This window comes from Oncorhynchus gorbuscha, linkage group LG19, assembly GCF_021184085.1.
Source record: "Oncorhynchus gorbuscha isolate QuinsamMale2020 ecotype Even-year linkage group LG19, OgorEven_v1.0, whole genome shotgun sequence".
In the NCBI taxonomy this organism is placed as follows: domain Eukaryota; kingdom Metazoa; phylum Chordata; class Actinopteri; order Salmoniformes; family Salmonidae; genus Oncorhynchus; species Oncorhynchus gorbuscha.
Window position 1 is genome coordinate 74,184,394 of NC_060191.1, and position 27,774 is coordinate 74,212,167.

General features: G+C 45.5%; 1 protein-coding gene across 1 annotated transcript; it reads right to left on the reverse strand.

Moving 5' to 3' along the window:
- Positions 1 to 2,774: 2,774 nt before the first annotated feature.
- On the reverse strand, positions 2,775 to 27,774 carry LOC124006228 (protein phosphatase 1D-like). The gene is made up of 6 exons (XM_046316093.1): positions 27,072 to 27,774; positions 22,650 to 22,878; positions 15,234 to 15,358; positions 6,762 to 6,943; positions 6,111 to 6,335; positions 2,775 to 3,867 (listed from the first exon to the last, which is right to left on the reverse strand). Exons 1-6 carry the CDS (start codon positions 27,577 to 27,579, stop codon positions 3,454 to 3,456), a joined length of 1,683 nt encoding a protein of 560 aa, XP_046172049.1. The 5' UTR covers positions 27,580 to 27,774; the 3' UTR covers positions 2,775 to 3,453.

A 27,774-nucleotide genomic window follows, 5' to 3' on the forward strand; every position in this document is an offset into this window, starting at 1 on the left:
TTAGAGTGTAGAGGTGGCAGGTAGCCTAGTGGTTAGAGTGTAGAGGAGGCAGGGTAGCCTAGTGGTTAGAGTGTAGAGGTGGCAGGGTAGCCTAGTGGTTAGAGTGTAGAGGCGGCAGGTAGCCTAGTGGTTAGAGTGTAGAGGTGGCAGGGTAGCCTAGTGGTTAGAGTGTAGAGGTGGCAGGGTAGCCTAGTGGTTAGAGTGTAGAGGTGGCAGGGTAGCCTAGTGGTTAGAGTGTAGAGGTGGCAGGGTAGCCTAGTGGTTAGAGTGTAGAGGTGGCAGGGTAGCCTAGTGGTTAGAGTGTAGAGGTGGCAGGGTAGCCTAGTGGTTAGAGTGTAGAGGCGGCAGGTAGCCTAGTGGTTAGAGTGTAGAGGAGGCAGGTAGCCTAGTGGTTAGAGTGGAGAGGCGGCAGGGTAGCCTAGTGGTTAGAGTGTAGAGGCGGCAGGTAGCCTAGTGGTTAGAGTGTAGAGGCGGCAGGTAGCCTAGTGGTTAGAGTGTAGAGGCGGCAGGGTAGCCTAGTGGTTAGAGTGTAGAGGAGGCAGGTAGCCTAGTGGTTAGAGTGTAGAGGTGGCAGGGTAGCCTAGTGGTTAGAGTGTAGAGGAGGTAGGTAGCCTAGTGGTTAGAGCGTAGAGGAGGCAGGGTAGCCTAGTGGTTAGAGTGTAGAGGTGGCAGGTAGCCTAGTGGTTAGAGTGTAGAGGAGGCAGGGTAGCCTAGTGGTTAGAGTGTAGAGGTGGCAGGTAGCCTAGTGGTTAGAGTGTAGAGGAGGTAGGTAGCCTAGTGGTTAGAGTGTAGAGGAGGCAGGTAGCCTAGTGGTTAGAGTGTAGAGGAGGCAGGTAGCCTAGTGGTTAGAGTGTAGAGGCGGCAGGGTAGCCTAGTGGTTAGAGTGTAGAGGCGGCAGGGTAGCCTAGTGGTTAGAGTGTAGAGGCGGCAGGGTAGCCTAGTGGTTAGAGTGTAGAGGCGGCAGGGTAGCCTAGTGGTTAGAGTGTAGAGGTGGCAGGTAGCCTAGTGGTTAGAGTGTAGAGGTGGCAGGTAGCCTAGTGGTTAGAGTGTAGAGGCGGCAGGGTAGCCTAGTGGTTAGAGTGTAGAGGTGGCAGGTAGCCTAGTGGTTAGAGTGTAGAGGAGGCAGGTAGCCTAGTGGTTAGAGTGTAGAGGAGGCAGGTAGCCTAGTGGTTAGAGTGTAGAGGAGGCAGGTAGCCTAGTGGTTAGAGTGTAGAGGCGGCAGGGTAGCCTAGTGGTTAGAGTGTAGAGGCGGCAGGGTAGCCTAGTGGTTAGAGTGTAGAGGCGGCAGGGTAGCCTAGTGGTTAGAGTGTAGAGGTGGCAGGTAGCCTAGTGGTTAGAGTGTAGAGGTGGCAGGTAGCCTAGTGGTTAGAGTGTAGAGGCGGCAGGGTAGCCTAGTGGTTAGAGTGTAGAGGTGGCAGGTAGCCTAGTGGTTAGAGTGTAGAGGTGGCAGGTAGCCTAGTGGTTAGAGTGTAGAGGTGGCAGGTAGCCAGTGGCTAGAGTGTAGAGGTGGCCTAGTGGTTAGAGTGTAGAGGTGGCAGGTAGCCTAGTGGTTAGAGTGTAGAGGTGGCAGGTAGCCTAGTGGCTAGAGTGTAGAGGTGGCAGGTAGCCTAGTGGTTAGAGTGTAGAGGTGGCAGGTAGCCTAGTGGTTAGAGTGTAGAGGTGGCAGGTAGCCTAGTGGTTAGAGTGTAGAGGTGGCAGGTAGCCTAGTGGTTAGAGTGTAGGGGTGGTAGGTAGCCTAGTGGTTAGAGTGTTGGACTAGTAACCAGCAGGTAGCCTAGTGGTTAGAGTGTTGGACTAGTAACCAGCAGGTAGCCTAGTGGTTAGAGCGTTGGACTAGTAACCGGAAGGTTGCAAGTTCAAATCCCGGAGCTGACAAGGTACAAATCTGTCATTCTGCCCCTGAACAAGGCAGTTAACCCACTGTTCCCAGGCCGTCATTGTAAATAAGAATTTGTTCTTAACGGACTTGCCCTAGTTAAATAAAGGTTAAATAAAAAACACGAGTCATGTAGGTAAATTAAGATGAATCATCTGACTGCTTTTTTAAATAAAACATTTGATAATCACTTAAAAGATCCTAGTTCAAGTCAACCAACTTGAGAAGCAAATAAAAGTTAAGACCCCCCCCCCCCCCCCAGTATTCTAAAAACGAAAAAACAAACAAATGTATATTAACGAGCTAGTTTACCACAACCATTTTCTCAAAGACCACTGCAGACAACAGAACCCATAGACTAAACTGGAGCATTTAAATAGCCAACAGTTCCTTGTCTGTAGATATTGTTGTTGGGTGGGTGGGGGGGAGGTTCAGTAAAAAGGAAAATAGAAATAAATAGGTGAAGTGTTGCAGTTACAGGTAATGACCACAAGGTGTCATGTGAGCTCATCTGACAGTGGGAACAGCAACATCCTGACTGACTATATTATACGGTTCACCTTGTCGAAACTAATTACAGGTTAATTAGTTCACTGGTTTAAACTGTAACAAACTTTCAGTTTGGGATGATCTCATTACAATATGTGAAGAAATAACAAAACACTCAATAGAAGGAAAAACAACATTTAAATCCAATTTAAAACCAGGATGGGCCCAGTAAAACCATAAAAGATAGGATAATTGAATATCAAGATTATGATAAATATCAAGACGAAGTGAATTTAGGAAATGGTGGGAATATATTGATTTGAAAATCTTAAAAATGGTCGGCTATCCTCGTCTATAGCTTCCACAATAGTGTATAATGTATAAAAAAATATATTGCTTTACCTAAAAGTAAGTAACACATGTATTTTATTAATGAACCCATGTCAAGATGTGCAGAATATTTACAGATTGGATAAATTCATACTTTGGGTGATTTTTTTCTGTCCCCAAAACAAATCTCAAAAAATAAAAATAAAAAGATTTAGTCACGACATAATGAGTGCGAGATATCTTATCTTTGTGGACGTTCACACGTTAACCATCACCCAGACAGACACGCCCCGGGGGAGGGGCGTTATTCCAAACTTTTGTTTTTGGAAGTACCCGTCGACCCCCAAATGTTGTGGTTAATTTGGGAAAACTTTATTTTTTATTTTTACAAGAGCCGTTTTGAAAATGTTCACCTTTCTTTGCATCACAAGAGTTACAAGAGTTACTTACGGGGGGTTAAAAATTATTTACATGACAGACCACCACTTAAAATCATTCTCCACCAGCCCAGGGAACAGAGTAAGACGAAAGATAACAGAGGACAGGTGCAGAACACAATACCAATATGTAATAATGGCACTGTGACTAGTAGGTGTCACCAAACAGAGGAATAACGACCCTGAAAGGGACTCTCAGTCAGTCAGAGTCGTTTGTAAAAGGTTGTTGGAAAAGGCAGAATGCTAGTGTCTGTCTTGTGTCTGTTAGTCCGTCTATGGTGTGTGTGTGTGTGTGTGTGTGTGTGTGTGTGTGTGTGTCTCTCAGCACACACACACGGCGGCCTTGCCGTGTTGCTGCTGGAAGAGCGTGGGGGAACCGTTGGTGGGGGGCGGAGTCAGAGACTGGTCCTTTACTCCACTACCGTTTGGCCCCGCCAACGTTCCCTCGCCATTCTTCCTCCGGTTCCTCTTGGCGGACGGGACTGGGTTGGGTGACGTGTCATCATCTAGAGTCCGTTTGCCGCCGGGCGTCCTGGCGGTGACGTCACTAAGCGCCTCCCCCGGGGCGGGGCTGTCTGTCGTCGGGGGGAAACCGGTGCGGGAGTCATCAGAGTCTGAGAGGGCCGGGTTAAAGGGATCTGATTGGGCCAGGACGTACAGGCTGCTCCCTGATAGGCCGTGTCCACGCTCCAGGGTCGGAAGGAGCTCACACACAGCAGGCGACATGTCTGGAACCTAGAGAGAGAGACAGAAAAACAGAAAGAGAGAAAGACAGAGGGGGACAGAGAAAGACAGAGGGGGACAGAGAGAGAGAGGGAGAGCAAGAGAGAGAGAGAGAGAGAGACAGAAAAACAGAAAGAGAGAAAGACAGAGGGGGACAGAGAAACAGAGGGAGAGCAAGAGAGAGAGAGAGAGAGACAGAGGGGGACAGAGAGAGAGACAGAGAGAGACAGAGAAACAGAGAGAGAGACAGAGAAACAGAAAGAGAGAAAGACAGAGGGGGACAGAGGTAGAGAGCGAGACAGAGACAGAAAAACAGAGAGACAGAAAAACAGAAAGAGAGAAAGACAGAGGGGGACAGAGGTAGAGAGACAGAAAAACAGAAAGACAGAGGGGGGCAGAGGGAGAGACAGAAAAACAGAAAGAGAGAAAGACAGAGGGGGACAGAGGGAGAGAGAGAGAAACAGAGAGAGAGACAGAGAAACAGAAAGAGAGAGAGGGAGAAAGAGGAGGAGAGAGACAGAAAAACAGAGAGAGACAGAGGGAGACAGAGAGAGACAGAGAGACAGAGAGAGAGAGACAGAGAAACAGAGAGAGAGACAGAGAGACAAAGGGAGACAGAGGGAGAGACAGAGAGAAACAGAGAGAGAGACAGAGAAACAGAAAGAGAGACAGAGAGACAAAGGGAGACAGAGGGAGAGAGAGAGAGAAACAGAGAGAGAGACAGAGAAACAGAAAGAGAGAGAGGGAGAAAGAGGAGGAGAGAGACAGAAAAACAGAGAGAGACAGAGGGAGACAGAGGGAGACAGAGAGACAGAGAGAGAGAGACAGAGAAACAGAGAGAGAGACAGAGAGACAAAGGGAGACAGAGGGAGAGACAGAGAGACAGAGAGAGACAGAGAAACAGAAAGAGAGAAAGACAGAGGGGGACAGAGGGAGAGAGAGAGAAACAGAGAGAGAGACAGAGAAACAGAAAGAGAGAAAGACAGAGGGGGACAGAGGGAGAGACAGAGAGACAGAGAGAGACAGAGAAACAGAAAGAGAGAAAGACAGAGGGAGAAAGAGGAGGAGAGAGACAGAAAAACAGAGAGAGACAGAGGGAGACAGAGGGAGACAGAGAGAGAGAGAGACAGAGAAACAGAGAGAGAGACAGAGAGACAAAGGGAGACAGAGGGAGAGAGAGAGAGAAACAGAGAGAGAGACAGAGAAACAGAAAGAGAGAGAGGGAGAAAGAGGAGGAGAGAGACAGAAAAACAGAGAGAGACAGAGGGAGACAGAGGGAGACAGAGAGACAGAGAGAGAGAGACAGAGAAACAGAGAGAGAGACAGAGAGACAAAGGGAGACAGAGGGAGAGACAGAGAGACAGAGAGAGACAGAGAAACAGAGAGAGACAGAGAAACAGAGAGAGAGACGGAGAGACAAAGGGAGACGGAGAGATAAACAGAGAGAGAAACAGAGAGAGAGAGACCGAGAGACAAAGGGAGACGGAGAGAGAAACAGAGAGAGAAACAGAGGGAGAGACGGAGAGACAAAGGGAGACGGAGAGAGACAGAGAAACAGAGAGAGAGACGGAGAGACAAAGAGAGACGGAGAGAGAAACAGAGAGAGAAACAGAGAGAGACAAAGGGAGACAGGGGGGACAGAGAGGGAGACAGAGGGGGACAGAGAGAAACAGAGAGAGAAACAGAGGGAGAGACGGAGAGACAAAGGGAGACGGAGAGAGAAACAGAGAGAGAAACAGAGGGAGAGAGACAGAGAGACAAAGGGAGACGGAGAGAGAAACAGAGAGAGAAACAGAGGGAGAGAGACAGAGAGACAAAGGGAGACGGAGAGAGAAACAGAGAGAGAAACAGAGGGAGAGAGACAGGGGGGACAGAGAGGGAGACAGAGGGGGACAGAGAGAAACAGAGAGAGAAACAGAGGGAGACAGAGGGGGACAGAGAGGGAGACAGAGAGAAACAGAGAGAGAGACAGAGGGAGAGAGAGGGGGACAGAGAGAGAGACAGAGGGGGACAGAGAGAAACAGAGAGAGAGAGAGGGGGACAGAGAGAGAAACAGAGGGAGAGAGAGGGGGACAGAGGTATTTCAGACAGTACTAATGAAGTATTAATTATGCTTCACCCCAAATAGCATCCTATTTTCTACAGTGCACTACATAGAGAATACATAGAGAATACATAGAGAATACATAGAGAATACATAGAGAATAGAGTGCCATTTTTGGCCACACACCCTTACAAGTCCCTCTTCTCTGTACCTTGACGAGTGGTGTGTTGGAGCGGGAGTCCGATGTGGGGCCACAGTGCTGTCCCTCGGCCAGGTTCAGCAGCACCTCCTCGTGGTGGAGGGGTTCCTGAGGGACCCCCGGCTCCTGCAGGGCGATCACGATGGCCGACGTGTTGTCCGCACGCAGCATCCTCTGGCGCCACCGCAGGAGGGCGTGGCTCACCAGCTGGCGAGCGCTGGACACCCCGCACGGCGCCTAGGACAGAGAGAGGGGGAGGTTTGTTTACAGTAGTTGTGTGATTTAAAAATAACATACATTATCATATTGGTCATACAACAACTTAATTAAAATCAGACCAGGCTGCACACACAAGCCTCAGTGTCCCGGTTTGAAAAGCCTTAGTACATGTTCATCAGGGAAAAACGTTTCAAAACAGAGTGATACCTAAACCCTGTTGCAAAATGGTTTTTGCCCTACTGAACAGCACACTGACGTTTAGCACCATGACCATAGGTCCTTCTGTAGCTCAGTTGGTAGAGCATTGCGCTTGTAACGCCAGGGTAGTGGGTTCGATCCCCGGGACCACCCATACGTAGAATGTATGCACACATGACTGTAAGTCGCTTTGGATAAAAGCGTCTGCTAAATGGCATATATTATTATTATATTATTATGACTCACCATGGCCTCATCGTTGTCCTGGCACATGGAGACGGCGTCCTGTGGGGGCACCATGTTCCACAGCCCGTCACTGCCCAGGATGATGTAACGGTGTTTATTGGGGTCAAGGGTCAGGACACAGGTGTCTGGTTCCGGGGACACGACAAACTCTCCGCTGTAGAAGTCATAGCTCCACAGGTCCCCTATAGGGGCAGAATATCATTAAATAAAAATGTTCCTCGTCTCACAAGGGAAAGGAGAAGTAGAGGGGGTTTTTACACACATCCACAGTAACTGGACAAAAAGAAGATGAAATGTCTCGTTGCCGGTCTTGCTGTTCCCAAACATAGTTATATATGGGCTCTTTATGTCTGGGAAGAGCTAAACAGTGAACAGTGAGCATCCCCCTATGGAAAACAGTGAGCCTCCCCTATGGAAAACAGTGAGCCTCCCCCTATGGAAAACAGAGAGCATCCCCTATGGAAAACAGTGAGCATCCCCTATGGAAAACAGAGAGCATCCCCTATGGAAAACAGAGAGCATCCCCTATGGAAAACAGAGAGCATCCCCTATGGAAAACAGAGAGCATCCCCTATGGAAAACAGAGAGCATCCCCTATGGAAAACAGAGAGCATCCCCTATGGAAAACAGAGAGCATCCCCTATGGAAAACAGAGAGCATCCCCTATGGAAAACAGAGAGCATCCCCTATGGAAAACAGAGAGCATCTCCTATGGAAAACAGAGAGCATCCTCCTATGGAAAACAGAGAGCATCCCCTATGGAAAACAGAGAGCATCCCCTATGGAAAACAGAGAGCATCCCCTATGGAAAACAGAGAGCATCCCCTATGGAAAACAGAGAGCATCCCCTATGGAAAACAGAGAGCATCCCCTATGGAAAACAGAGAGCATCCCCTATGGAAAACAGAGAGCATCCCCTATGGAAAACAGAGAGCATCCCCTATGGAAAACAGAGAGCATCCCCTATGGAAAACAGAGAGCATCCCCTATGGAAAACAGAGAGCATCCCCTATGGAAAACAGAGAGCATCCCCTATGGAAAACAGAGAGCATCCCCTATGGAAAACAGAGAGCATCCCCTATGGAAAACAGAGAGCATCCCCTATGGAAAACAGAGAGCATCCCCTATGGAAAACAGAGAGCCTCCCCTATGGAAAACAGAGGGCATCCTCTATGGAAAACAGAGAGCATCCCCTATGGAAAACAGAGAGCATCCCCTATGGAAAACAGAGAGCATCCCCTATGGAAAAAAACAGAGAGCATCCCCTATGGAAAACAGAGAGCATCCCCTATGGAAAACAGAGAGCATCCCCTATGGAAAACAGAGAGCCTCCCCTATGGAAAACAGAGGGCATCCTCTATGGAAAACAGAGAGCATCCCCTATGGAAAACAGAGAGCATCCCCTATGGAAAACAGAGAGCATCCTCTATGGAAAACAGAGAGCATCCCCTATGGAAAACAGAGAGCATCCCCTATGGAAAACAGAGAGCATCCCCTATGGAAAACAGAGAGCATCCTCCTATGGAAAACAGAGAGCATCCTCCTATGGAAAACAGAGAGCATCCTCCTATGGAAAACAGAGAGCATCCCCTATGGAAAACAGAGAGCATCCTCCTATGGAAAAAGAAGCATCCTCCTATGGAAAACAGAGACATCCTGATGGAAAACAGAGGCATCCTTATGTCAAAACAGTGCAGTGCTTTGTTTCCCAACCAGAGTATTAAGATGTTAGATTTTTACAGTTGATAGAATAAATAAATCTAAAATAAAAATAATAATAATAATAATATTATTAATAAAAATAATAATAATAAAAATAATAATAATAAAATAAAATAAATCTATGAACTGGAGACAAACTATGAACTGAAATGTGCAGAGAGGTGAAACTCCTGAAAAACTTTTGCAAAGAAAACGAACCTGCTTCTCCAAAAACAAGAACGTCAAAAAATGTATTTAGACGGAAAAAAAAAAAAAAATTTTTTTTTTTAGATCCATACTGAACAAAAATATAAAAATGCAGTGTTTGGTCCCGTGTTTCATGAGCTGAAATAAAAGATCCCAGAAAATGTTCCACACTGCACAAAAAAAACGTATTTCTCTCAAATGTTGTGTGCAATTTGTTTACATCCCTGTTAGTGAGCATTTCTCCTTTGCCAAGATAATCCAGCCACCTGACAGGTGTGGCATATCAAGAAGCTGATTAAACATCTTGATAATTCCCCAGGTGCACCTTGTGCATGGGGACAATAAAAGGCCGCTCTAAAATGTAGTTTTGTCCCACAACACAATGACACAGATGACTCCAGTTGAGGGAGCAGCTGGGAGGAGGTGCTCTTATTCTCCATGGACCACAAGTATGCTGACAAGAGCATCCTGTCTGGTGCAGAGATCAACAAGGCCTATGGTGTTATCACTACCGTGTCTCGCTGCCTTGGCCTGGATGAGGGCAAGGTTCTTGGCAGTCTGGCGAAATACACTTCCAAGCAAGGGCTCTGGGATGGAGATGCAATATGGCAGTCGTCCCAACATATCTCATCAGCCACCTGGTGGAAAGGACCTTGTGGATATGAGGCTCTTTCCCCTGTTGCCTTCATCATCCTCCAAGTCTCCCTCTGTCTCCCTCTCTCTGTCTCCCTCTCTCCCCCTCTCTCTGTCTCTCTCTCTCCCTCTCTCTCTCCCTCTCTGTCTCCCTCTCTCTGTCTCCCCCTCTCTCTGTCTCCCCTCTCTCTGTCTCCCTCTTTCCCCCTCTCTCTGTCTCCCTCTCTCTCCCTCTCTCTGTCTCCCTCTCTCTCCCCTCTCTCTGTCTCTCTCTCTCTCCCTCTCTCTGTCTCTCTCTGTCTCTCTCTCTCTCCCTCTCTCCGTCTCTCTCTCTCTCCCTCTCTCCGTCTCCCTCTCTGTCTCTCTCTCTGTCTGTCTCTCTCTCTCTCATACTTAAGCAAAATGGTTTATTTCACCTTTATTTAACCAAGTCGGCCAGTTGAGAACAAGTTCTCATTTACAACTGTGACCTGGCCAAGATAAAGCAAAGCAGTGCGACACAATACAACCACACAGAGTTACACATGGAATAAACAACAACACAGAGTTACACATGGAGTAAACAACAACACAGAGTTACACATGGAATAAACAACAACACAGAGTTACACATGGAATAAACAACAACACAGAGTTACACATGGAATAAACAACAACACAGAGTTACACATGGAATAAACAACAACACAGAGTTACACATGGAATAAACAACAACACAGAGTTACACATGGAGTAAACAACAACACAGAGTTACACATGGAATAAACAACAACACAGAGTTACACATGGAATAAACAACAACACAGAGTTACACATGGAATAAACAACAACACAGAGTTACACATGGAATAAACAACAACACAGAGTTACACATGGAATAAACAACAACACAGAGTTACACATGGAATAAACAACAACACAGAGTTACACATGGAATAAACAACAACACAGAGTTACACATGGAATACAACAACACAGAGTTACACATGGAATAAACAACCACACAGAGTTACACATGGAATAAACAACAACACAGAGTTACACATGGAATAAACAACAACACAGAGTTACACATGGAATAAACAACAACACAGAGTTACACATGGAATAAACAACAACACAGAGTTACACATGGAATAAACAACAACACAGAGTTACACATGGAATAAACAACAACACAGAGTTACACATGGAATAAACAACAACACAGAGTTACACATGGAATAAACAACAACACAGAGTTACACATGGAATAAACAACAACACAGAGTTACACATGGAATAAACAACAACACAGAGTTACACATGGAATAAACAACCACACAGAGTTACACATGGAATAAACAACAACACAGAGTTACACATGGAATAAACAACAACACAGAGTTACACATGGAATAAACAACAACACAGAGTTACACATGGAATAAACAACAACACAGAGTTACACATGGAATAAACAACCACACAGAGTTACACATGGAATAAACAACCACACAGAGTTACACATGGAATAAACAACAACACAGAGTTACACATGGAGTAAACAACAACACAGAGTTACACATGGAGTAAACAACAACACAGAGTTACACATGGAATAAACAACAACACAGAGTTACACATGGAATAAACAACAACACAGAGTTACACATGGAATAAACAACAACACAGAGTTACACATGGAATAAACAACAACACAGAGTTACACATGGAATAAACAACAACACAGAGTTACACATGGAGTAAACAACAACACAGAGTTACACATGGAGTAAACAACAACACAGAGTTACACATGGAGTAAACAACAACACAGAGTTACACATGGAGTAAACAACAACACAGAGTTACACATGGAGTAAACAACAACACAGAGTTACACATGGAGTAAACAACAACACAGAGTTACACATGGAGTAAACAACAACACAGAGTTACACATGAAGTAAACAACAACACAGAGTTACACATGGAGTAAACAACAACACAGAGTTACACATGGAGTAAACAACAACACAGAGTTACACATGGAGTAAACAACAACACAGAGTTACACATGGAGTAAACAACAACACAGAGTTACACATGGAGTAAACAACAACACAGAGTTACACATAAACAAACGTACCGTCAAATAACACAATAATAAAATCTGTATACGGTTTATGCAAATGAAGTAAGGAGGTAAGGCAATAAATAGGCCAATAGTGGTGAAGTTATTACAATTGAGCAGATTAACTCTGGAGTGATAGATGTGCAGATGAGGATGTGCAAGTAGAGATACTGGGATGCAAAAGAGCAGAAAAACAAATATGGGGATGAGGTAGGTAGTTGGTTGGATTGGCTATTTACAGATGGGCTGTGTACAGCTGCAGCGATCGGTAAGCTGCTCTGACAGCTGATGCTTAAAGTCAATAACAAGTCATAAATATGAATAATAAGTGATGTCCGTATCGCCGTAGACGACACCACTGCTGTCATCCTCCAAAGGTTTATTCTAGATGGATCATCTGTGGATGCCGACAGTAGTCGCACCATTGGAAGACACGGCTTGGACTGTATAGCCTACAAAAGACTATTCCTGCTCTTTTCCCACAATCCATCAAACAAATTTGGTGTGTCATCATAGTGGTCTCTGATTGGTGGTCATTATTTGGTGCGTCATCATAGTGGTCTCTGATTGGTGGTCATTATTTGGTGCGTCATCATAGTGGTCTCTGATTGGTGGTCATTATTTGGTGCGTCATCATAGTGGTCTCTGATTGGTGGTCATTATTTGGTGTGTCATCATAGTGGTCTCTGATTGGTGGTCATCATTTGGTGTGTCATCATAGTGGTCATCATTTGGTGTGTAATCATAGTGGTCTCTGAGACACCTGAAACCCCACCTCTTTAAGGAATACCTAGGATAGGATAAAGTAATCCTTCTCACCCCCCCCCTTAAAATATTTAGATGCACTATTGTAAAGTGGCTGTTCCACTGGATGTTATAAGGTGAATGTACCAATTTGTAAGTCGCTCTGGATAAGAGCGTCTGCTAAATGACTTAAATGTAAAATGTAATGTAAATGTCTCTGATTGGTGGTCATCATTTGGTGTGTCATCATAGTGGTCTCTGATTTTTGTGTCATCATAGTGGTGTGTCTGATTGGTGTCTGTTATTGGTGTGTCATCATAGTGGTCTCTGATTGGTGTGTCATCATAGTGGTCTCTGATTGGTGGTCATCATTTGGTGTGTCATCATAGTGGTCTCTGATTGGTGGTCATCATTTGGTGTGTCATCATAGTGGTCTCTGATTTTTGTGTCATCATAGTGGTGTGTCTGTGATTGGTGTCTGTTATTGGTGTGTCATCATAGTGGTCTCTGATTGGTGTGTCATCATAGTGGTCTCTGATTGGTGGTCATCATTTGGTGTGTCATCATAGTGGTCTCTGATTGGTGGTCATCATTTGGTGTGTCATCATAGTGGTCTCTGATTTTTGTGTCATCATAGTGGTGTGTCTGTGATTGGTGTCTGTTATTGGTGTGTCATCATAGTGGTCTCTGATTGGTGTGTCATCATAGTGGTCTCTGATTGGTGGTCATCATTTGGTGTGTCATCATAGTGGTCTCTGATTGGTGGTCATCATTTGGTGTGTCATCATAGTGGTCTCTGATTGGTGGTCATCATTTGGTGTGTCATCATAGTGGTCTCTGATTGGTGGTCATCATTTGGTGTGTCATCATAGTGGTCTCTGATTGGTGGTCATTATTTGGTGTGTCATCATAGTGGTCTCTGATTGGTGGTCATCATTTGATGTGTCATCATAGTGGTCTCTGATTGGTGGTCATCATTTGATGTGTCATCATAGTGGTCTCTGATTGGTGGTCATCATTTGATGTGTCATCATAGTGGTCTCTGATTGGTGGTCATCATTTGGTGTGTCATCATAGTGGTCTCTGATTGGTGGTCATCATTTGATGTGTCATCATAGTGGTCTCTGATTGGTGGTCATCATTTGATGTGTCATCATAGTGGTCTCTGATTGGTGGTCATCATTTGATGTGTCATCATAGTGGTCTCTGATTGGTGGTCATCATTTGGTGTGTCATCATAGTGGTCTCTGATTGGTGGTCATCATTTGATGTGTCATCATAGTGGTCTCTGATTGGTGGTCATCATTTGGTGTGTCATCATAGTGGTCTCTGATTGGTGGTCAGACTCACTCAAAGCTGATTTGAATGTCATTGAGAAATCAAATTAGTGTCCAATAATTTTTTTCTGAATTTAAAAGTAATCCTCGAAGTAATCAACTAGTTTTTCAAAAGTATCTGTAACCCGATATAAAAACTGTTTTACTGGTGACATAACGGATTACAGTTACCAGTTTTTATATAATCCCTTACACGTAACAGATTACAGTTACCAGTTTTTATATAATCCCTTACACGTAACAGATTACAGTTACCAGTTTTTATATAATCCCTTACACGTAACAGATTACAGTTACCAGTTTTTATATAATCCCTTACACGTAACAGATTACAGTTACCAGTTTTGATATAATCCCTTACACGTAACAGATTACAGTTACCAGTTTTTATATAATCCCTTACACGTAACAGATTACAGTTACCAGTTTTTATATAATCCCTTACACGTAACAGATTACAGTTACCAGTTTTTATATAATCCCTTACACGTAACAGATTACAGTTACCAGTTTTTATATAATCCCTTACACGTAACAGATTACAGTTACCAGTTTTTATATAATCCCTTACATCATGGATTACAGTTACCAGTTTTTATATAATCCCTTACACGTAACAGATTACAGTTACCAGTTTTTATATAATCCCTTACACGTAACAGGTTACAGTTACCAGTTTTTATATAATCCCTTACACGTAACAGATTACAGTTACCGGTTTTTATATAATCCCTTACATCATGGATTACAGTTACCAGTTTTTATGTAATCCCTTACATGTAACAGATTACAGTTACCGGTTTTTATATAATCCCTTACACGTAACAGATTACAGTTACCGGTTTTTATATAATCCCTTACACGTAACAGATTACAGTTACCAGTTTTTATATAATCCCTTACAGGTAACAGATTACAGTAACCAGTTTTTATATAATCCCTTACACGTAACAGATTACAGTTACAAGTTTTTATATAATCCTTTACGCGTAACAGATTACAGTTACCAGTGTTTATATAATCCCTTACAGGTAACAGATTACAGTTACCAGTTTTTATATAATCCCTTACAGGTGACAGATTACATGTGATCTGTTACTCCCCAACCCTGGAACCAAAACATACACATCCTCTGTTCAACAAACACAAACTCAAGAACGTATCGTTTGGGGAGCTGCAGTTCACCAACAATATTGATCTTAAATCACCCTACATGGAAGTCAACCACTGCATTCGGCCAAGAGTCGGCCAAGAGTCGGCCAAGAGTCGGCCAAGAGTCGGCCAAGAGTCGGCCAAGAGTCGGCCAAGAGTCGGCCAAGAGTCTGCCAAGAGTCGGCCAAGAGTCTGGCCAAGAGTCTGGCCAAGAGTCGGCCAAGAGTCTGGCCAAGAGTCGGCCAAGAGTCGGCCAAGAGTCGGCCAAGAGTCGTCACGGACTCAAATCAAGTCACGGACTCAAATTAACAGAAAATGTGTCTTAAAAATATGATTTATTTCGACTGAACGAGTCACACAGAAACAGCGTCAGGAAATAAAAGAGCAGAACTCCCCCGTCACTAAGGGGGGGGGGGTTGCCTAGCAACACGTGAGTGATTTGGTGAATCCGTTTGAACTGAACGGCCAGTGCGACAGCTCCAAAATAATAAAAGGTTTCAGGTAAGAGGGAGACACATTAACAAAATAATCAAACTATTTCCATAAAAATGTCTGTGGAGATTTAAGACAACAACAACATACCCAGAGCTCTGGCCACAGCCAGGAAAGGGATCTGATCGATGACGGTGCTCCTCCGGACGGGGCCGTTATGAGTTAACCTGGGTCTCTTCCACACCACCCTGTTCACACCAGACTTCTTTATCACACTGGAGATAGGAGAGAGACAGACAGGAGAATTATCTCACTGGAGATAGGAGAGAGACAGACAGGACAGTTATCACACTGGAGATAGGAGAGAGACAGACAGGACAGTTATCACACTGGAGATAGGAGAGAGACAGACAGGACAGTTATCACACTGGATATAGGAGAGAGACAGACAGGACAGTTATCACACTGGAGATAGGAGAGAGACAGACAGGACAGTTATCACACTGGATATAGGAGAGAGACAGACAGGACAGTTATCACACTGGAGATAGGAGAGAGACAAACAGGACAGTTATCACACTGGAGATAGGAGAGAGACAAACAGGACAGTTATCACACTGGAGATAGGAGGAGAGAGACAAACAGGACAGTTATCACACTGGAGATAGGAGGAAGAGAGACAGACAGGAGAATTATCTCACTGGAGATAGGAGAGAGACAGACAGGAGAATTATCTCACTGGAGATAGGAGAGAGACAGACAGGACAGTTATCACACTGGAGATAGGAGAGAGACAAACAGGACAGTTATCACACTGGAGATAGGAGAGAGACAAACAGGACAGTTATCACACTGGAGATAGGAGAGAGACAAACAGGACAGTTATCACACTGGAGATAGGAGGAAGAGAGACAGACAGGAGAATTATCTCACTGGAGATAGGAGAGAGACAGACAGGAGAATTATCTCACTGGAGATAGGAGAGAGACAGACAGGACAGTTATCACACTGGAGATAGGAGAGAGACAGACAGGACAGTTATCACACTGGAGATAGGAGGGAGAGAGACAGACAGGAGAATTATCTCACTGGAGATAGGAGGAAGAGAGACAGACAGGACAGTTATCTCACTGGACATAGGAGAGAGACAGACAGGACAGTTATCACACTGGAGATAGGAGAGAGACAGACAGGACAGTTATCACACTGGAGATAGGAGAGAGACAGACAGGACAGTTATCTCACTGGAGATAGGAGGAAGACAGACAGACAGACAGGAGAATTATCTCACTGGAGATAGGAGAGAGACAGACAGACAGGACAGTTATCACACTGGAGATAGGAGGAAGAGAGACAGACAGGACAGTCATCACACTGGAGATAGGAGGAAGAGAGACAGACAGGACAGTTATCTCACTGGAGATAGGAGGAAGACAGACAGACAGACAGACAGGAGAATTATCTCACTGGAGATAGGAGAGAGACAGACAGACAGGACAGTTATCACACTGGAGATAGGAGGAAGAGAGACAGACAGGACAGTCATCACACTGGAGATAGGAGGAAGAGAGACAGACAGGACAGTTATCACACTGGAGATAGGAGGAAGAGAGACAGATAGGACAGTCATCACACTGGAGATAGGAGGAAGAGAGACAGACAGGACAGTTATCACACTGGAGATAGGAGAGAGACAGACAGGACAGTTATCACACTGGAGATAGGAGGAAGAGAGACAGACAGGACAGTCATCACACTGGAGATAGGGGGGAGAGACAGACAGGACAGTTATCAGAGACATTTAGTAAGGTTGTGATGAAGTAGTAGTTATGATTTAGCCAGTCCGTGTCACAAAAGGCAGTACATTTATAGTTCACTACCTGTGACCAGGCACTAGATAAAGGAATAGGGAGTTCATTTATAGTTCACTACCTGCGACCAGGCTCTAGATAAAGGAATAGGGAGTTAATTTATAGTTGACTACCTGCGACCAGGCTCTAGATAAAGGAATAGGGAGTTCATTTATAGTTCACTACCTGCGACCAGGCTCTAGATAAAGGAATAGGGAGTTCATTTATAGTTCACTACCTGTGACCAGGCACTAGATAAAGGAATAGGGAGTTCATTTATAGTTCACTACCTGCGACCAGGCTCTAGATAAAGGAATGGAGAGTTAATTTATAGTTGACTACCTGTGACCAGGCTCTAGATAAAGGAATGGAGAGTTAATTTATAGTTGACTACCTGCGACCAGGCTCTAGATAAAGGAATAGGGAGTTCATTTATAGTTCACTACCTGCGACCAGGCTCTAGATAAAGGAATGGAGAGTTAATTTATAGTTGACTACCTGCGACCAGGCTCTAGATAAAGGAATGGGGAGTAACTTGGGACGCACTTTACAAATGTTCAATAAAACATTTAACACTTCTTATAAAACGGCTTATTAATAGATAGTAGCATACAATGCCTTGCTCAATAACCTTTATTTCAATTGGCTGGTTGATCTAATAACACTTATGCACAATATATTGTCAGTAAACCGCTGCGATGCTGATGACAAGTCTGACAAGAGTCTTAAAGCTCACTTTCTCTGTGGGCATCACTGGCTTCTCCCCAAATAGTACCCCCAATTCTCCGTAGTGCACTACTTATGACCAGGGACATTTGGGACGCACCCTATGTGTTCTTTATCTGAAGGAGATCGCTCTACGGTAGTGTGTTTACCCGGCGTCTGTCCATCCCTCTAGTCTAGGCACCCAGTCAGTTCTACAGTAGTCTAGGCACCCAGTCAGTTCTACAGTAGTCTAGTCACCCAGTCAGTTCTACAGTAGTCTAGTCACCCAGTCAGTTCTACAGTAGTCTGTCCATCCCTCTAGTCTAGTCACCCAGTCAGTTCTACAGTAGTCTGTCCATCCCTCTAGTCTAGTCACCCAGTCAGTTCTACAGTAGTCTAGTCACCCAGTCAGTTCTACAGTAGTCTAGTCACCCAGTCAGTTCTACAGTAGTCTAGTCACCCAGTCAGTTCTACAGTAGTCTGTCCATCCCTCTAGTCTAGTCACCCAGTCAGTTCTACAGTAGTCTGTCCATCCCTCTAGTCTAGTCACCCAGTCAGTTCTACAGTAGTCTAGTCACCCAGTCAGTTCTACAGTAGTCTAGTCACCCAGTCAGTTCTACAGTAGTCTAGTCACCCAGTCAGTTCTACAGTAGTCTGTCCATCCCTCTAGTCTAGTCACCCAGTCAGTTCTACAGTAGTCTGTCCATCCCTCTAGTCTAGTCACCCAGTCAGTTCTACAGTAGTCTAGTCACCCAGTCAGTTCTACAGTAGTCTGTCCATCCCTCTAGTCTAGTCACCCAGTCAGTTCTACAGTAGTCTAGTCACCCAGTCAGTTCTACAGTAGTCTGTCCATCCCTCTAGTCTAGTCACCCAGTCAGTTCTACAGTAGTCTAGTCACCCAGTCAGTTCTACAGTAGGCTGTCCATCTCTCTAGTCTAGTTACCCAGTCAGTTCTACAGTAGTCTGTCCATCCCTCTAGTCTAGTCACCCAGTCAGTTCTACAGTAGTCTAGTCACCCAATCAGTTCTACAGTAGTCTAGTCACCCAGTCAGTTCTACAGTAGTCTAGTCACCCAGTTAGTTCTACAGTAGTCTAGTCACCCAGTCAGTTCTACAGTAGTCTAGTCACCCAGTTAGTTCTACAGTAGTCTAGTCACCCAGTCAGTCCTACAGTAGTCTGTCCATCCCTCTAGTCTGTCACCCAGTCAGTTCTACAGTAGTCTAGTCACCCAGTCAGTTCTACAGTAGTCTGTCTATCCCTCTAGTCTAGTCACCCAGTCAGTTCTACAGTAGTCTGTCCATCCCTCTAGTCTAGTCACCCAGTCAGTTCTACAGTAGTCTGTCCATCCCTCTAGTCTAGTCACCCAGTCAGTTCTACAGTAGTCTGTCCATCCCTCTAGTCTAGTCACCCAGTCGGTTCTACAGTAGTCTAGTCACCCAGTCAGTTCTACAGTAGTCTGTCCATCCCTCTAGTCTAGTCACCCAGTCAGTCCTACAGTAGTCTGTCCATCCCTCTAGTCTAGTCACCCAGTTAGTTCTACAGTAGACTAGTCACCCAGTCAGTTCTACAGTAGTCTGTCCATCCCTCTAGTCTAGTCACCCAGTCAGTTCTACAGTAGTCTGTCCATCCCTCTTGTCACCCAGTCAGTTCTACAGTAGTCTAGTCACCCAGTCAGTTCTACAGTAGTCTGTCCATCCCTCTAGTCTAGTCACCCAGTCAGTTCTACAGTAGTCTAGTCACCCAGTCAGTTCTACAGTAGTCTGTCCATCCCTCTAGTCTAGTCACCCAGTCAGTTCTACAGTAGTCTAGTCACCCAATCAGTTCTACAGTAGTCTAGTCACCCAGTCAGTTCTACAGTAGTCTAGTCACCCAGTTAGTTCTACAGTAGTCTAGTCACCCAGTCAGTCCTACAGTAGTCTGTCCATCCTCTAGTCTAGTCACCCAGTCAGTTCTACAGTAGTCTAGTCACCCAGTCAGTTCTACAGTAGTCTGTCTATCCCTCTAGTCTAGTCACCCAGTCAGTTCTACAGTAGTCTGTCCATCCCTCATCCCTCTAGTCTAGTCACCCAGTCAGTTCTACAGTAGTCTGTCCATCCCTCTAGTCTAGTCACCCAGTCAGTTCTACAGTAGGCTGTCCATCTCTCTAGTCTAGTCACCCAGTCAGTTCTACAGTAGTCTGTCCATCCCTCTAGTCTAGTCACCCAGTCGGTTCTACAGTAGTCTAGTCACCCAGTCAGTTCTACAGTAGTCTGTCCATCCCTCTAGTCTAGTCACCCAGTTAGTTCTACAGTAGTCTAGTCACCCAGTCAGTTCTACAGTAGTCTGTCCATCCCTCTAGTCTAGTCACCCAGTCAGTTCTACAGTAGTCTGTCCATCCCTCTTGTCACCCAGTCAGTTCTACAGTAGTCTGTCCATCCCTCTAGTCTAGTCACCCAGTTAGTTCTACAGTAGTCTGTCCATCCCTCTAGTCTAGTCACCCAGTCAGTTCTACAGTAGTCTGTCCATCCCTCTAGTCTAGTCACCCAGTCAGTTCTACAGTAGTCTGTCCATCCCTCTAGTCTAGTCACCCTGTCAGTTCTACAGTAGTCTGTCCATCCCTCTAGTCTAGTCACCCAGTCAGTTCTACAGTTGTCTGTCCATCCCTCTAGTCTAGTTACCCAGTTAGTTCTACAGTACTCTAGTCACCCAGTCAGTTCTACAGTAGTCTGTCCATCCCTCTAGTCTAGTTACCCAGTTAGTTCTACAGTAGTCTAGTCACCCAGTCAGTTCTACAGTAGTCTGTCCATCCCTCTAGTCTAGTTACCCAGTTAGTTCTACAGTAGTCTAGTCACCCAGTCAGTTCTACAGTAGTCTGTCCATCCCTCTAGTCTCGGCACCCAGTCAGTTAGGAGTTTTCCTGTTGTTTCCCACCAAGCAGGCATAGATGCTACAATGCTTCATCTGACTGAGTTTGCATTAGAATAGATAATGTCGTCACCCGAAGCAGACAAGAGTTTAAGTCTCTATTGAGAGAGAGAGAGAGAGAGAGAGAGAGAGAGAGAGAGAGAGAGAGAGAGAGAGAGAGAGAGAGAGAGAGAGAGAGAGAGAGAGAGAGAGAGAGAGAGAGAGAGAGAGAGAGAGAGAGAGAGAGAGAGAGAGAGAGAGAGAGAGAGAGAGAGAGAGAGACATGCTTTTTGGCACAAACCCATTCTCTTGTCATAGGGGCTGTTGTTTTGTATGCACAGTCACACAAGGGTACGGTTGTTGGGAGCCCCAGTACAGTATTATATGTTAGGCAGTACAGTAGTCTGTCCATCCCTCTAGTCTAGTCACCCAGTCAGTTCTACAGTAGTCTGTCCATCCCTCTTGTCACCCAGTCAGTTCTACAGTAGTCTAGTCACCCAGTCAGTTCTACAGTAGTCTGTCCATCCCTCTAGTCTAGTCACCCAGTCAGTTCTACAGTAGTCTAGTCACCCAGTCAGTTCTACAGTAGTCTGTCCATCCCTCTAGTCTAGTCACCCAGTCAGTTCTACAGTAGTCTAGTCACCCAATCAGTTCTACAGTAGTCTAGTCACCCAGTCAGTTCTACAGTAGTCTAGTCACCCAGTTAGTTCTACAGTAGTCTAGTCACCCAGTCAGTCCTACAGTAGTCTGTCCATCCCTCTAGTCTAGTCACCCAGTCAGTTCTACAGTAGTCTAGTCACCCAGTCAGTTCTACAGTAGTCTGTCTATCCCTCTAGTCTAGTCACCCAGTCAGTTCTACAGTAGTCTGTCCATCCCTCTAGTCTAGTCACCCAGTCAGTTCTACAGTAGTCTGTCCATCCCTCTAGTCTAGTCACCCAGTCAGTTCTACAGTAGGCTGTCCATCTCTCTAGTCTAGTCACCCAGTCAGTTCTACAGTAGTCTGTCCATCCCTCTAGTCTAGTCACCCAGTCGGTTCTACAGTAGTCTAGTCACCCAGTCAGTTCTACAGTAGTCTGTCCATCCCTCTAGTCTAGTCACCCAGTCAGTTCTACAGTAGTCTGTCCATCCCTCTTGTCACCCAGTCAGTTCTACAGTAGTCTGTCCATCCCTCTAGTCTAGTCACCCAGTTAGTTCTACAGTAGTCTGTCCATCCCTCTAGTCTAGTCACCCAGTCAGTTCTACAGTAGTCTGTCCATCCCTCTAGTCTAGTCACCCAGTCAGTTCTACAGTAGTCTGTCCATCCCTCTAGTCTAGTCACCCTGTCAGTTCTACAGTAGTCTGTCCATCCCTCTAGTCTAGTCACCCAGTCAGTTCTACAGTTGTCTGTCCATCCCTCTAGTCTAGTTACCCAGTTAGTTCTACAGTAGTCTAGTCACCCAGTCAGTTCTACAGTAGTCTGTCCATCCCTCTAGTCTAGTTACCCAGTTAGTTCTACAGTAGTCTAGTCACCCAGTCAGTTCTACAGTAGTCTGTCCATCCCTCTAGTCTAGTTACCCAGTTAGTTCTACAGTAGTCTAGTCACCCAGTCAGTTCTACAGTAGTCTGTCCATCCCTCTAGTCTCGGCACCCAGTCAGTTAGGAGTTTTCCTGTTGTTTCCCACCAAGCAGGCATAGATGCTACAATGCTTCATCTGACTGAGTTTGCATTAGAATAGATAATGTCGTCACCCAAAGCAGACAAGAGTTTAAGTCTCTATTGAGAGAGAGAGAGAGAGAGAGAGAGAGAGAGAGAGAGAGAGAGAGAGAGAGAGAGAGAGAGGTTTTAACTCCAAGAGAGAGAGAGAGAGAGAGAGAGAGAGAGAGAGAGAGAGAGAGAGAGAGAGAGAGAGAGAGAGAGAGAGAGAGAGAGAGAGAGAGAGAGAGAGAGAGACATGCTTTTTGGCACAAACCCATTCTCTTGTCATAGGGGCTGTTGTTTTGTATGCACAGTCACACAAGGGTACGGTTGTTGGGAGCCCCAGTACAGTATTATATGTTAGGCTAGTCTGTCAGACGGACTAAACATTAATGTTGAGTTGGCTGGCTAGACAACTAACCCGATAGGGTAGTATGCGTCAGTGAGTCTTACCTGCCCCCCAGCCCTTCGATGCGTTCCCTCTCCTTGGGCAGCTCGGGCTTGTGGTCCTGTGTAACCTCCACGGCCTTGATGAACTGGTCTGTGAGGTCATCCTGGACCCCCAGCACTATGGCAGAGTCTCCTACGTGGGCCACGTCCATTCGGTACCCCCGGATGACCACTACACTGGCCGTGGTGCCTGAGGTGCTGGGAAGCCCTGTGAGAGTTTTGGGCCATTCGGCTGCAGAGGAAGGAAAAGAGGGAACATGTTGAACTATTGGAACGTGCCCAGCCTTAGAAGTAGCCTTCAGACTAACCTACTTCCCTGCAATAACATGGCCCCTGAATATAACAACATTTAGGAAGGAACCCCTGTTCCTGGAGAGAGACCCTCCTGTAGGTTTTAACTCCAACCCTGTTCCTGAAGAGAGACCCTCCTGTAGGTTTTAACTCCAACCCTGTTCCTGGAGAGAGACCCTCCTGTAGGTTTTAACTCCAACCCTGTTCCTGAAGAGAGACCCTCCTGTAGGTTTTAACTCCAACCCTGTTCCTGGAGAGAGACCCTCCTGTAGGTTTTAACTCCAACCCTGTTCCTGAAGAGAGACCCTCCTGTAGGTTTTAACTCCAACCCTGTTCCTGGAGAGAGACCCTCCTGTAGGTTTTAACTCCAACCCTGTTCCTGGAGAGACCCTCCTGTAGGTTTTAACTCCAACCCTGTTCCTGAAGAGAGACCCTCCTGTAGGTTTTAACTCCAACCCTGTTCCTGGAGAGAGACCCTCCTGTAGGTTTTAACTCCAACCCTGTTCCTGGAGAGACCCTCCTGTAGGTTTTAACTCCAACCCTGTTTCTGAAGAGAGACCCTCCTGTAGGTTTTAACTCCAACCCTGTTCCTGGAGAGAGACCCTCCTGTAAGTTTTAACTCCAACCCTGTTCCTGGAGAGATACCATCCTGTAGGTTTTAACTCCAACCCTGTTCCTGGAGAGAGACCCTCCTGTAGGTTTTAACTCCAACCCTGTTCCTGGAGAGAGACCCTCCTGTAGGTTTTTACTCCAACCCTGTTCCTGGAGAGAGACCCTCCTGTAGGTTTTAACTCCAACCCTGTTCCTGGAAAACTACCCTCCTGTAGGTTTTAACTCCAACCCTGTTCCTGAAGAGAGACCCTCCTGTAGGTTTTAACTCCAACCCTGTTCCTGGAGAGAGACCCTCCTGTAGGTTTTAACTCCAACCCTGTTCCTGGAGAGAGACCCTCCTGAAGAGCTACTCCCCCTTGTCTATATCTATGGGTACAAGCATGATTCATGACACAAACTGTCCACACCCCCTCTGGGTGGCAGACGGTAAAAGTTTAAAGCTAATTTCCTGCAATTCTACACGTTTTGTCACATGAGGTGCAAAATAAAATGCAGATAAAATGTTGCAGTTTTAACAGTCATTTTCTTTCAGCTCTATACACTTTGCCATGTCTAATGTTTATTATTCGTGTGATATTTCAGTGACTCAAACATTACAAACGAAGCTGTAAAAAATAAAAAATAAACGTTAGCTGACATGGGAGAGTTAATCTGGACATTTCTGACTAGTTATAAATTATCTCTCTAAGTTAGACAATGACAAGAGGAACTGATGATGTACTGCCCGTGTTAGAAATTGTACCTTGTACATTCTACTATTACAACTTTTAAGAATACGTCTAAAGCAGTGGTGGTTGGTGACGTTTAAGATGAGGGAGGACGATTATTTTGTTTTTTAATTACCACGGCCTTGTTTCTATGACTGTTGGATGACTGTCGTTCATATTCCATTCATTCCAGCTCAATGTAACGTCGATAAGTTAAGGCTACTACACGATACTCTAATTTTTCCCTTCATCATGAAGTTTCTACAACCTAGTTTATGAAAAGTTTACAATGTCGGTGCTGCACACAGGTCGAGAGAAACATGACTAATCAAGGTGACAGACAGTGACACATTCAATACCTCCTTGCACACTCTTGCCTCCATCTAGCTGATCTCAGGTGTAATCTTTAGTCATAACAGTTGCAAACGAGAGTTTCTATTGGACAAATTCAGGTATGTTTATCCAAGTTTAGTTCCGTTTAAGAAACGTTTTTTTTTTCAACAGAATCGGCGGAATGAAAACACCCCTGATCACACGCAAACACAGTTCACTTTCAGAGCAGCCTCATACAAACAGCATGATCATTTTGCTCGTTAATTCCTTTTCGCATCTACGCGTTGCCCTCCTCTCACCTTCTCCCTTCGCTTGTGGACTTCAGTGCACAACACAGCAGCGGTTTGTGACCAGGCGGAAAAACCTTTCTAAGCCAAACCTTCCTATTAGAACCACGACACACAGCCTACATCGTTGTCACCATTTTAGCTAACATCAGTTAACATAGAACTAGAACTAAGGCGTTATTAAACCTGCTACAATGATGCAGTACAGTGTACAGTCAGCAAGAAGCTTAGCAGTTACACAGGCGGGCCCTGGTGGTTATACATGTATAAAACACAAATGCTTACCTTGACTTGGAAGAGTTTTAGTGTTGGATAGCCATAGCTAGCTAGCTAACATATCATCCCTCTCTGTTGGATAGCCTTAGCCAGCTAGCTAACATAGCTCCCTCTCTGTTGGATAGCCGTAGCCAGCTAGCTAACATATCATCCCTCTCTGTTGGATAGCCATAGCCAGCTAGCTAACATAGCATCCCTCTCTGTTGGATAGCCTTAGCCAGCTAGCTAACATAGCATCTCTCTCTGTTGGATAGCCATAGCCAGCTAGCTAACATAGCATCCCCCTCTGTTGGATAGCCATAGCCAGCTAGCTAACATAGCATCCCTCTCTGTTGGATAGCCATAGCCTGCTAGCTAACATAACATCCCCCTCTGTTGGATAGCCATAGCCTGCTAGCTAACATATCATCCCTCTCTGTTGGATAGCCATAGCCAGCTAGCTAACATAGCATCCCTCTCTGTTGGATAGCCATAGCCTGCTAGCTAACATAACATCCCCCTCTGTTGGATAGCCATAGCCTGCTAGCTAACATAACATCCCCCTCTGTTGGATAGCCATAGCCAGCTAGCTAACATATCATCCCTCTCTGTTGGATAGCCATAGCCTGCTAGCTAACATAGCATCTCTCTCTGTTGGATAGCCATAGCCTGCTAGCTAACATAGCATCCCTCTCTGTTTGAGCCGGGTGTTTGAGTAGGCTAAATTAGCAAGCTGCAACAAAATGTCTCTCTCACGTCTCCTTCATTTTTGACCAAATTAATTTGTTTAAAAACTGTTCAATTATTGTCTTTCTCCCTTTTTGAGTCAACTACTCGCAACATGTTATGCACTGCAGCGCTCGCTAGCTGTAGCTTATGCTTTCAGTACTCGATTCATCCTCTGATCCTTTGATTGGGTAGACAACATGTCAGTTCATGCTGCAAGTGCTCCGATAGGATGGAGGACATCCTCCGGAAGTTGTCATAATTACTGTGTAAGTCTATGGAACGGGGTGAAAGCCATGAGCCTCCTAGGTTTTTGTATTGAAGTCACTGTGTCCAGAGAAGGACGGAAACTAGCTATTCCTCCGGGCTACACCATGGTGCTACCCTACAGAGAGCTGTTGAGGCTACTGTAGACCTTCATTGCGAAACAGTGTATTTCAATCACGTGAATATATTTAGTATATCTTTAATGTTTCACTATTGGTATTTTTAGGAAATTCACTGAGGACCACTTCCGATGAGCCTCCACTGGTTGAAAGCCAGACTGAGTGGGGGTGGCAGTGCCCCAGAGTTTGGAAACCACCGGTGTGGAGCAGACTGGGTTCTGGTGACTTGACAGGGCAGTTGAAAGACCCAGAGCAGATCGCTGACGACTGCCCTAAAATACAACTGCCCTCACAGCTGATAAGCCAAGAGACTACTTAGAGACTACTTAATCAAACGGATAAGAGGGGGGGGGGGGGGGGGGGGGGGGAACGCATTGGTTTTTACAAATCCAATGCATATGATGCGTCTCTTTTTACAACCCATCATTATCAGATGTCACATGCTGCCTACTACAGTAATAAACATGATTTGGTATAACATCGATGTCAAGAAACCGACCTCTTTCCAAACCCATTGTCATCCCTATCGAAGGCAAAACAGAGGAGGAAGACAACCATGTAAAAAAAGCCCCTTCACAGAGCCCCGCACAGCCGCCTGTCCTGATAGGCTGGAGGGGGGTGAGATAGGAATCATGGGATGTCTCTTTCTGTGCCCTCCTACTGACAGATGGCCAGCAGTGGTAGGTTTATTTGTACGGTCAAGTCAGAGAACCCAAACCACACATTCAGCCTGCGGTGGTCATTTCATAACGTAGCTAAATGCATGAGATTTTGAAAACAAATCCCAATATACGTATTTAGTTTGACACATGGGTGATTCTAACTTACGCAGCTTTTTCCACATGGCATGGTGGCAGGCAACGAAACCTTTCCGAATAGCTGCACACACTTCCTCGTCATCCTTGGACCAAAAGCCCCGCTGTTTCTTGATGAATTCCCATAAATAGTCCCGTGCAAACTGCGCTGCCTCTCGGCCTCCGTGGCCGTCAAACACCGCGAAGAAAGCCACGGAGCGCTGGGGCCGGTTATCGCTCTCCACTGTCGAAACTGCCAGTGCAACTGCAGCACAACTTTGGTCCCCATTTTGTACATTTTGTGTCCGTGCAACTGTAGTGGAGGCAGATAGAGGCTCGTTGTGTACAGTCCGATCAGGCTGCTCGTTTCCAGGCATAATGTCGACCGTGGAGCTATCCCCTTTGGCCTCATCTTGTTCGTCCGAGTTCAGCTCGTCTTCGCCCGACTCGGGCTCCACTACAACCTCGGTAACGTCCTCCATGTATTTCCTGCCTCCCTGGTCGGAGAAAACACTCACTCGCATCAACAATGCGTTTTCCATGGCCGTAGGGACGTCTTGATTCAGATGCTGGGTGTTTGTAGTAGCTTTAAAAAAAATGGCCTGAAAGTATTGTAAGTTATGTTTATGGCAGCTTAATGATCAAATCAGCCGCTTTCGGTCTTTGTTTATTTTCAATCCTTGTATGCATGCCCATAAACGCATTGACGTCAGAGCTGTATCTACACTGGGGTAAAT

Excerpts from the sequence above, each read along its gene's own strand:
- LOC124006228 (XM_046316093.1), bottom strand. The coding sequence starts at position 27,579 with ATGGAAAACGCATTGTTGATGCGAGTGAGTGTTTTCTCCGACCAGGGA. Across the intron at positions 22,879-27,071 it reads TGCCATGTGGAAAAAGCTGC|CCGAATGGCCCAAAACTCTC; the intron begins GTAAGTTAGAAT and ends CTTCCTCTGCAG. Across the intron at positions 6,336-6,761 it reads AGGACAACGATGAGGCCATG|GCGCCGTGCGGGGTGTCCAG; the intron begins GTGAGTCATAAT and ends TCTCTGTCCTAG.